Source organism: Megascapheus bottae, chromosome 19 (assembly GCF_031878675.1).
Source record: "Megascapheus bottae isolate mThoBot1 chromosome 19, mThoBot2.hap1, whole genome shotgun sequence".
Lineage (NCBI taxonomy): Eukaryota > Metazoa > Chordata > Mammalia > Rodentia > Geomyidae > Megascapheus > Megascapheus bottae.
Window position 1 is genome coordinate 43,652,939 of NC_143527.1, and position 12,249 is coordinate 43,665,187.

At 35.0% G+C, this 12,249-nt stretch overlaps 1 protein-coding gene across 8 annotated transcripts in view; it reads right to left on the reverse strand.

The window, feature by feature from the left end:
- The window catches only part of Ptprm (protein tyrosine phosphatase receptor type M), a 750,652-nt gene that overhangs the window by 310,935 nt on the left and 427,468 nt on the right, over nucleotides 1-12,249 (reverse strand). For all 8 annotated transcript variants that reach the window (XM_090353479.1, XM_090353477.1, XM_090353478.1 and 5 more), the window contains exons 8-9: nucleotides 10,881-11,189; nucleotides 3,747-3,856 (exon numbers count right to left, since the gene is read on the reverse strand). In XM_090353479.1, coding sequence (XP_090209605.1) covers nucleotides 3,747-3,856; nucleotides 10,881-11,189 — 419 coding nt within the window. The remainder of the gene's footprint in view (nucleotides 1-3,746; nucleotides 3,857-10,880; nucleotides 11,190-12,249) is intronic.

Below are 12,249 nucleotides of genomic sequence, written 5' to 3' on the forward strand. Positions count from 1 at the left end.
ATAACTTCCTTTTTTATTGTAAAAATGATGTGAAGGAGAATTACAGTAACATTTCAGTCAATGGCAATTGACTCTGCCCAAGTTATCCAGGCTCAGCATCTTGAGATCTTCAACTCTTGATAGGACAATGTCCTAATCAACTGAAAAGTCCAGTCCTACTCTACTTTGTTCCTGAACAAAACACCTCACTCAGTTCATTCACATGTTAAACTGACGATCTGGGTTTGGTACTTTATTTCTTCTTCAGATTGTTAGTTGCCAAAAGCCCAGCTGCTTCTAGCAGAGAGACACAGTACATTTTTTGTTGTTGTTGTTTCTTTACTCCCAAAATTTATTTATGTAAACCAAGCCTTATTTTCTTGTGTGCTGGTGCTGGGGCTTAAATTCAGGGTCTAGATTTTGTCCCTTAATATTATCTCCTCAAGACTATGCTACTGCTTGAGGCATAGATTCACTTCTGGCTTTGGGGTGGTTAATTGGATAAGATCCCACCCAGGCTAGCTTTGAACTTTGTTCCTCAGATCTCAGAACTATATATGAGTCAGGAGTACCGACCAAGCTTTTTTCTTTTTTCTTTTCTTTTCTTTCTTTTCTTCCTTCCTTCTTTCTTTTTCCTTTCTCCCTTCCTTCCCTCCCTCATTTCCTCCCTCCCTCTCATCCCTCCTAACTCCCCTCTCTCTCCCTCTCTCTCTCCCTCTCCCTCTCTCTCTCTCCCTCCCTTTCCCTGTCTCCCTCCCTTTCTCTCTCTCTCTCCCTCTCCCTTCTCCCTCCCTTTCTTCCTGTTGTTGGGTTACTCTGATGATCAAGAGACTGATTTACTCATTAGAGATTAAAAAAAATGCAAAGATTCATTGAGACACAAAAGTTGCAAACATTTGGAACTGTATCCTAATGCATTCCTGACTGACAACTTCTAGAAATAAGTTTAATATGTAATGTTTAAATTGTGATACTCTCAAATTGCCTACAAAAATACACTTCTCCAGTAAGTCTATGCAGGGCATACTTCATTTTACTGATTAATGTTACTATAGACATTAAAACATTTTATTTCATTGCTTAATAATTAGTTGGGTTAAGCAGACGTATTACCATATGTACACAGTGAAATCTTTGCATGTCATTGCCATTTTTTCTGAATTGTTTCATCCAATTCTTCATCCACATTTTTCCTAATGAGTTGTTTTGATTTTTACTTATTAGACTGTATTGAGTCTGCATTACAAGCAATTTATCTCAGTCTATTAAGATTTTCTTCATCAAATATTTCATTATTCCCCAGTAAAATATTTTTTTGAGACAAGGTCTCACTATGTAGCTAAGACTGGCCATCAACCCTTTTGTTCTTCTGCCTTAGTATCCCCAGTAGAGAGATTACAGGCATGCAGCAATGTGCCAGACTGTAGTTTAAAATCTTACATAAATCTGTCAGTCTTTTTAAATTAAAAAAAATCTAGAATACACCTTTCTATCTATAACAATCTGTTTTTATTTCTGTTCTCCAAAAATCACCCAAATATGTCACTTGCCTTAAAGAAATCTATTTATTTATTTCTGAAGTTTCTCTAGCAATGACATTTATCTGTTTATATTCATATGTGAGTCCATATAGAATCCACTGTTCCTATAATCGCTGTTTCATTAGAGAATAAAACAGTTGTCTCCAATTCTAGGGTTTGTGCCAGAAGACCACAATCCTCCAGAGAGGGAATCCAGTCTTAGTTCACATTGATCTTTCATCACAGAAGCTGTGTTGACTACAGACTAGCATAGTTCAGGTGAATCAGCGCACTGGGACACATGATCTAATCAAGAGTCTCTTTTGGAGGTTCTACCTAGAGACAGAATGTACCTGAGGACCCCAGGACCCCTTTTCTTCTTCTGTAGAAATCTGCTAAGAACAAGAGAAAGATTTGGTGACCACAAAACTTGTACTTAATCACTTAAGCCTGATTCACATGTTTGCAATTTCCCCCTTGGGTCCACAGAAAAATGAATCTATCTGCTCTACTTACAAATATCCACTTTTTAAAACTTTGATTTATGACACAATCCCAAATCCCCATGTACCAGCACTTAGATCAGTGTTCAACTGGGAGATCTTGGCTGGTGAGTCTGAGAGATAAATGAGTTCTTCCTTTGAGTTATTCTTTTCCCTGCTGTTTTCATGGTGAAGTTACTCATCACATAAAGATAAATGTCCAGTAGGATGAGAAAGAAAGAGTTTTGGTATTATTTTCTATCTGTTTAGATAACAACATGTGACTTTCAGGGTGAGTAGGCCCACTGCTTGCATCTTAAAGTGGACTTCCAAGACCATGTTTTCAAGTAAACAAATCTCAATATTCTTATGCAAGAATTCCCAAAACAAGAGGCTTGAAAATGTCCACAGGACCAAAATTGAAGTAAAGGATTCTCATATGTGGAAGATCAAAACAGAGTTCATTTGATGTGATTCTAAAGTTTGAAAAGTTTTAGGAAATGCTGAGCCATGAATTTTCATCACTACACAAATATTTTTATATAATAAATAAGCCAATGATCATGAACAAAAGTTTAAAAATCATATTTTTTCCTTTCATCTTTCTTCATTTTGCTATTCATCCACTTTTCTTGCACTTCAACACTAATTTTCCAAAGACCTCAGGAAACTTCCATGGAAGGCTAGGTGGGTCAGAGAAGGGGTTCATCAGTGATTACTGCTGACAGCTTCTCGCACGGGCTTTTGTCAGGAGTTCTGAAAGGGATTCAGGCAGAGGTTCCATGGGAGGACCTGCCACAATTTTTAGAAACCTTACAACATATAATTTTGTTGAATTTGCATTCAAATAAATGCTAGCTAAAAAAAATGTTCCTGCTTGTTTCTATGACAATAGAACAATGAACTGATGCCCACACACACATCTGCTGATGAATGTCACCCTGTTATTGCTGTTATTTTTTCCTGGAACAATTCATCAATTTCTTCTCTGCTGTCTGTCACTCAACGGTTTGATATGCTCAGTCGACAAAACTGTGTCAATGAAGTCTAACGGATGGTTTGTTAATACAAAGAACCCGAAGACATTATTCTGCCGTTATTCCTGAGACAATTACTACTGACTTTGCTAATTGAATAATCAGCATTCTTTTACAATTCAGAAGAAAAATATCTCATAGCGAAGAAAGAATAGGATTCAGTGTTTGCTTCCAAATTAGCATATATTTCCAAATACTTGCAGTTTTTAATAAGCAAAACTTTAAAAAATGTTGTACTGGCTTTTAATATAGAATAACATATAATCCAGAATAGAAGAACTCATTTCATATACACACCTTGAAATTGTACATGGTTATCAAAAACTCATTTAAAACTTTTCTTTTTAAAGCTGGGTGCCAGTGACTCATGACTGTAATCCTATCCATTTTCAGGAGGCTGAGATATGAGCACCCCAATTTAAAGCTAGTCTGGGCAGAAAGCCTTTGAAACTTTTATCTTCAATTAACCAGGAAAAAGCTTAAATGGTAGTGTGCCTCGACTGGCTGAGCACTGGATATGAGGGGAAAAAGCAAGCAAAAAATGCAAAATCCTGAGCTTAAGTCCTGGTACAAGCACGCACAAAATTGCTATTATATAATACCCTCAACTTGATAAAGCATTAAATGTCTCAGTAGGCATAATGAAATTATGCACTCTAAAAATACTAGACAGCCTAGGCTATCATTAGACAATATCATCAAAAATTATCAATAAATGTATATACTACCTCATATAAAGTGATGACACCATATGTTTGAGTTGGTTCTCTCCACTGAAGAAATATCTTCTCCTCAAAGGTACTTCCTTGGATGGACTCAGTAGGAACAGCACCTGGGACTGAAGAAGGATTAGAAAGAAAATGCTAAAGTTAAGTTTTAATTCTCCATTGAGGCATAAGGCTTGATTGTCTATAGAGAAAACTCAAATTAAAACCAATGGAACTACTCTGACCTTAGAAAGAATAATTCAGTGAATTTTTCTTTAAAGTGTTCATCAATTAGACAAAGCTTATCTGAATTTCTTCACTTTCTTTTAAAGAAAATGAAGATGATATGGGCAGTCAGATTCTACATATACTGCATGCAGGAATGAATGTAGGTAAGCCATTCTGGAAAATTACCAGGTGACATGTGATAAAGTTAAAGATAGATACCTAGAACAAGCTGGACATGGTGACACATTCTTGTAATGCCATCAGATGAGGCAGGAAGTAGGACCATGAGTTTAAGGTTAGCCTGGGCCACATAATAAAATACTGTCTTGAAAATAAAAACAACATGCACAAACACCCTTAGATATATTCCTTGCTAAAATGCTTGCTCACTGGAACCAAAATATGTATATAAAAATGTTAGTCTAGCAGTGAGTTTAATAAGAATAAAAACAACCTGGAAAACAAAGAATCTAACAAACTTACAGTCACATGACGAAAATATTAACTGAAAATAAATGACAGTTACATAAAACAGCAGGGACATACTTTATAATCATAATATTGAGTGACAAAAACATGTCAAAAGAATACATACAAAATCTACTTGGTGACTAACAACAGAGGAGCAATGGCTCAAGACCAGGCAAGAAAACAGATTCCAGGCCCAAAAGAATACATATGCATGTAATACACACACACATATATGTGTGTGTATATATGCACATACTATATACACACATATGTATCTTTCTATATATGTATATATAAAAATGAGTATATCTATTGGAAAGAAATGAAAATAAAGATTGTACAACAATATGTTTTCTAAAATCATTAATATTCAGGGAAATTTCATGTTATCTTTCCAATACCTCAAATAAGAAAAATGCAAATTTCTTTATCAGTTTTCTAGAAAATAAAAATTGAATATTACTTTTAAGTATTATTTTTCAGGCCAAGTGCTGATTGACTCATGCCTGTAATCTTATCTATTCAGAAGGCTTAAGCTCAGGATTGAAGCCGCTGGTTTCAACAAAAGTCCATGAGACTCTTATCTCCACTGAACCACCAAAATAAGATGGAAGTGAAGCTGTGTCAGCCTTGAGCAAATAAACTAAGGGTCATACCCAAGACCTGAGTTCAAGCCCAGTATTGGCAGAAAATCAAATGAGGAGAAAATAATCTGCCAACAAATAGTGCATGGCATACTTATTTAAAAGAATAACGAATGATTGTTATCCTTTAATGTACTATGTTGTCTCTCATCTCCTTTGCTGTCCCTTGGTTATCTCATATTGTTATAGTATCTCACTTTGTTATCTGATATATTGAATTTATTTGTATTTGGTTATTTGAAATTTGATAGGGAAGGGGGGAAAACCAGGATGGGTGGGGGGTGGGGGGGGAGGGTAATGGGTACCAAGACATGTGAAAGGGTATCAATGTATGTGAATTAATGCACCTTCTATCTGGCAAATATCATGTAACCCTTTTACTAATTACAATAAAAAATAAATAAAATAAAAAAAGAATGTATTCTTCTCTCCTGTTACATATAAAAAATTAAACCAAAACAGACTTAATACTTAAGAATTAAACTAAATAACATTTGGAGAAGAATTTTGGTGGAAACCTACATGTACTTGGACTAGGCAGTGACTTCTTAGACATCCTGATACCCAGCACCAACAGAAGGAAATATAAATTAACTCTGTCTCATTAAAATGGAAAGCTATAGTGTTTCTATGGGTAGTGTTAAGAAAAAGATTACACATGGAATAGAATGAAGTTTTTGCCAATCACACATCTTATAACAGACTTTTACTTAGGATATATAAGCCATTAAAACACAATAATGAAAAAAATATAATTAGAAATAGGCATAGGAGCTGAACAAATAGTTCTTCAAAGAATACTTACAAGGCACACGCGCGCGCGCACACACACACACACACACACACACACACACACACACACACACACACACACACACACACTAGACAGTTGGAAAACCCAGAGAAATGATAACCCTAATACAATGCAGGAAGGAATGAAAAATCACACAGCTACTTTGAAAATGGTCTTGCTATTTCTCAAATAGTCCAAAACAGATTTATAATATAACCAGCAATCTCAGTCCTAGATATACTTATTGATTATCTGGATAAACACTCAAGAAAACTATAAAGAAGCATTTCAGCTCAAAAATGTGTGCAAAAATACAGCAGCTTTTCAATTCATAATAAAAGTAGAAGCAATTCAAACGTGTATCCTTGATTAATGAATAAACAGCTCAGAATTTTTTTGTTGGGGGATGATACCAGTACTAGAGTTGAATTCAGGGTCTCTAGTTCTTGCTTATCTTTGTCACCTAAGCCTGGCACACTATCATTTGAGCAACACCTCCAACTCGGGCTTTTGCTTGTTAAAAGGAGGTAAGAGTCTCATGAATATGTCTGTCTAGGCTGGCAGATCTCAGCCTTCTAAGTAACTAGGATTATAGGTGTGAGTCACCAGTGCTTGACACCACAAAATTTTAAAGGAGGGCTGGAGAAACATTTTATATTGTGTGGATATGAATTATCTATTTAATATTCAGAAAGAATGCTGGTCTGGAGAGGCTGCCTGGAATTTCAAAAGGAAGTGAAAAAATTTTAAACCAAACTCATTTTTTTAGTTGAGGACACACTCATATTAGTTAGATTTGGAGTCCCTGCAGTTACTCTAAAGAGCTACGTACAATTTTAGAAGAAAAAAATTACAGTTACATATCACAGGCCTTAGTGATGGAAGACTCTTCAATAATTAAGCTGCAAATGTAGACAAACTGCCAAGCCTCCTGGCATTTTAGTTGCATCATTCCTAAAGTAGTTAGAGTAAAATGATTCCTAATGGAGAAAATCTATAAATGTACTTAAGTGTTCATATGAAGCTGAAATCTACAGTAGTCTACATTAAAGGAAAGACAAGCAAGGTACTAAAGAGGTTATCATAACCCAGAACATCACCATTAGATCTAGAACATTAGAGCGTTCTTCTATGCCCATAGGACGTCATCCTTAAGAGAAGACACCTTGACGGAATACTGATGCTTGCCTTGAAAGAGTTTATTACGATGTCACTCTCTGCTCACATAATCAAGACAAAATGATGTGAGAATGTTATTTCAGGATAATTTCCTATTTGAAGATTTATTAACTTAGATGAGGCTCAAATAAGTAAATGTTCAAAAAATACACATTTGGATTCATGTGTTTGGTAGGTAAAGAGCATATGAGAGTAAAATCAAATGACAGTTTTCAAACTATTTTGATCAAAGAACATCTTAAAGGATAAACAGATTCAAATATCCTGGGGATATCTTATAATTGAAAACATTTCTGAACTATTGACAGGAAAATGTTAATTGTATTCATGTAATTTTATTAATAAAAAGAATAAGAAATTGAACTTTAAAACCACCAGAAGATTAATTAATTAGTAAGATAAAGACAGTGTCTTTCTGAACTTTGACTATGTAAATATCTAACTTTGTCTCATACAGTTTTAGGCTATCCCAGGTGGCAGGATTTGAAGTCAGATGGCCTCATGATGCTTGGTTTGCTAGCACTCTGCTATTTAAGTCAAGTTTCCAGCCCAGCTTTTTTGTTAGAGTCTCTTGAGCTTTTCTGCCTCAGCTGGTTTCAAACACTCATACTCTGGGTATCAGCCTCTTACATAGCTAGAATGAAAGATGTGTGCTTCCTCTGGAACCTGCTTTCCTGTAATATACTTAACAGTTATGTTTCCACATATATACATTGGTAAAAACTGAAATAGCAATAAAGGAAAGCTTAACTTTGTTAATTGTAAGTAACCAGAACAACCTTACATTTACTCTTCAAACTTCATGTTTTTCCACAATTACTCTTTTTATCTTTCTTATCTTCATTTTTTGAAGTTGTTTTGTGTTTGTTTGGTGAGTTGGTTAGACAATGTAATTTATAATGACTGTTTTTCTAATTAGCTGGATGTTGGGGTGCTATGAGAGCAATAGCTTTCTATTTATAAACAATGTAAAGTCTTGATCCTAGAGGTGGGGAGATAATTTAAACAAATAAACACAAAATAAATGAATCTGACCTTATCAAAGGACTTCAAAGACACTGTGGCTTGTGTTAGTTCTCAATATGAAACTCAAAACTGTTGAGTGGTGTCCCATTCTAGCAGGTCTTCCCTGCTTTGTCTCTAGAAATGACTTCATTTAATTACTCACTGGCTTAACCATTTGTGCTGCTGACAACTTGAACTAACTGTTGACCAATAGTACTTTATTTTCTTATGTAAGGACTAATGTGCTTTATTATTTCAGGTAAGAACTAATTTTGTATTTTTGAGTGTTTATGTCCTACCCAATACCATGCATATTGCTATTGAAGAATGACTAATGGTTTCTCCTTGTAAGTAGTTAAGAGTTAAAATGAAATACATGCATTGTAATGAACAAAAGAGTTTCAGCATTGCTATGGATTATAACAACAACAATAGCAGCAATAAGTAATAAGAAAGTTCTCATGCTGAAACAGTCACTGGAGGATATCAGTGAGGTTGAGAGAGATGGGAAAGAATGACAGGAACGTGACATTGATCAAGATGCATTGCACTCATAAACTGACACATTGAATTGAAATCCCTCCATACAGCTATTCAAAGATTATAATTAATAAAAATGTTCCCTCTCTAGCAGTTACAATTATCTCTCATGTAAATTTCTTATAACCTTAATGTGACTGAGAGTAGTTATTTTCATTTTTCATAGCATGAAATTAAAGTTTGGAGCAATCAGGGTCTTACCAAGTGCAAATAAGGTAAAAGCATGAGTATAAAATAGGTGGTAAAGGCTGGATTTTTCAGTGAGAAAACTTAGAAGGATGAGCAAAAGATGGACTTGAGAAGTAGCCAAGAAGTCAGATAGATAAGAACAGGATGAAGGATAAAGTCATCAAGACAGGGAGAAAGGGAAAAGGGAAGAAAGAAGTCCTAGAAGCAAGGAACATGACATTCCAGACACATATTGAGATAACAGGCTACAGTACAGGGAAATTATTACTTCTAGAATGTGAGTCAAGATTCTAGAAAAGACTTTGAAAGCTAAGGTTTCCAATAAAGAGAACAAGCCACTGAAAAGTCTTGGAGGGAAAGGTACATTTTACAAATTAATGAGTGAAGAGTTGTGCCTTAGTGTCAGAAAAGGCAAGGGCCTCAAAGGTTAGAAATAATGACAGAATTTTAACATATAATTCTGGTAGTGGAAGTTGAGAGAAAATAACCTAATGTTTTGGAAGTAAAAACAACAATATATAGGAACATAATAAATTTGGAAATACAAGGAGCAAGGGACCATGTTCACCTGTTCCCCTGGAACAGGAAGAAATAAAACTGTAAGGACTCCTGTCTACATATATGTATATATACACACACACACATATATATATATACACATATATATTACACACATACATATGTATAAGTAAATACACACATGTATGTATATATATGCATGCATATACACATACATTTAACCATATACATATATGTATACATATACATATACATACATATGATGCCAAATAACTGTTGGAGAGTAAGCAACAGAAGTTCAATATAATGGACAAAGGAAATACTGTGCCTGCCAGTTAATGGGCTGTTTCAAGGTCATTCTTCATCAGCCAAAGTGCACAATAGTAGGTAAGTATGTAATAAACATTCAAACCCACTTTGCTAACTCCTCAAAATGCAAAGCATCAGTGGAGTGCTGGTGGCTCACACCTCTAATCCTAAAGAGGCTGTGATGTGACGATTGCAATGTGAAGCCAGCTTGAACAGGCAAAGTCCATGAGACTCTTTTTCCCCCCAATTAACCAAAATTCTAGAAGTGGAAATCTGGCTTAAAAAGCTGAGCAAGAATATGAGCCCCAATACAAACCTCAGTACTAGCACCAAAAAGAAACAACAAAAACTAACAGCAGCAAAAAAAATCCTACAAATATCAATCTTCCTATTTCATTAACAATTTAATAAGTAATCAAAATTAATTATCAAAATTATAACTAGTTGTATGAAGAAACAAAAATAGATTAACATCTATTTTTTCTAGGAATAAATTTATCCATTTAATGAACTCCCCATGTACTTTGTCATCTATTTTGACATCTGGCAAATGAATTTTAGGCTACTTATATAATATGCTGATATTATATTTTAGGTATACTTATGAACATGGTTTTATAAACCAAAGCTCTATGTACAATCAGGGAAAAAGTACATTTGCACCTATGCTCTGGTTTTCAAGATATATTATTTTTTACCATTTAAAATTACTTCAGAGGGTTTTATTTTTTATGAGTTTTTGGTGACATGCAAGGTTTATATGTAAAGTCTCTGTTTATTAACCTGATTTCTGTTTGCAATACTGTCCATATGGGGAAAATGTCTCATTTTGTGACAGCCAACTCAATGGCAAGGCTTGTCAGTACTGTGTAAAAGCAGTGGCAGCCTCTATTTTGAACTGAATTTTTATCAGCAGTAGAAAAAAAAGTTTCAGAAATGTCATTCAAATATATCAGAATAAGCATTTCACATAACTCAACTGGGATCCCCCAAAACAAATGTCCAATGATTTAGCAAAATCTGATAAAATCATTTAGAGAAATATAGAATCAGCAATAAACATAGAAGTACTGTATAGCCAACAAAGATCAACTTCTATATCTTCAGTCCCTATATTGAAAATAATAAGAGTACAGAACAGCGGTACACTTGCTTTACTATTAGGCAACGAAACAATCGTTCCTTCCGTTGTCACTATAAGCCTCTTACACTGAAAGAAATAAACGTTGCTAGTGGAAGCACACAGTTGGCACCAAAGCATTGTTTAAAAGGGCTCACCATCTTCATCTGTCTGCACTATGAGCTCTTGACTTTCCTTCCGCCCCTCAGGATTCATGAGGATGAGCTTCACGCTGACGTTGGTGTAGGGTGACAGGTTAGTGATTGTGTGTTGAGGGTGGGAATTATCTGTATCCCAGCTTACTTCTTCTCTCACTTGCTCTTGTCCTCTGACTTGGTAACAGTAGTGAACTGTGAGATTATAACTATGGCAACGGGTGACATTGTATCCAAATGGCTCCCACCGGATGGTGATTTGTCGAGATTTGACCTCTACTACTTCCAGCTTTCTGGGACCACGCATGGGATCTATATTTTAAGGAGAAGAAGAAACACAACATAAGAGAAAAGAACTTATAAAATATCTAGTGAAGCCCACATATCATATGTATAAATATATATATATATATATGTGTGTGTACTTTTTCCTAGAACCCAGTCTTCTTTTCTTCTGCCATAATACAATCCCTAAACCCTCTTTGAGTGTGTGTGTGTTAGTATGTGTGTATGTCAGTACTGGGATTTGACTTTCATCCAAGGCTGGTACCACAGCTAACCACTTGAGCCACAAATCCATTCCCAGTTTTAGGTGATTAATTGGAGACAAGAGTCTCATGGACTTTGCTGTCCAGGCTGGCTGTTTTTCTAGATGTACAGTTTTATCTAGAGTTGATAAGGGAAAAGATATGTGGAAATTAGACATTATGTGTGAACTACTTTACATATATAAGCTCCTTCCCTTCTTCTCAGGAATCCTGTAGGTTAGACACTTGTTTCGAAAATACATTGATGCAATAATGGTGGCCAAGTCAGGCTTAGTGACTTGATAATATAAATCTGGAATGAGGTACTCAGATTTAGAGATAATTAAGAAACATGATTCTATGTTACTTCTTTTGTGGTCTTGACCAGGGAAGAAAAAAAAATCTGGAAAAAAAGAGTGAGCTGAAAGATATGTAAATATTAGCAAAGAATAGTAAATCTAATGAAGATCCAATGTATTTAATTTTGTGTCAAAGGTGTTGGAGAGAATTCTCCTTTCCTTTCTATACATTTGAAGCAAGGTCTGAGCCATTGTCCTCAGGCCAGTCTGTGCTGCGAAGAACTGGAAATGAGTCTAGACTATTGTTCAAGTTAATTTCTTATATCTCTACATCCCTAAAACAAAGCTGAAACTGAAGTTTTAAATTCCAGAATCTAATTCAAGGAGCACCAAATCATGTCGAGAAACTTGTTCCTATATGCCAAATAAAGAAATATGGTGAAATTAGAAGAAGATTTATTATATCACAGTCAATAGAAGACAGAACTTTGTGGGTAGGCATAAAATATATCTTTATCTTAGGTTACATAGGGAGAACTGAAGGCA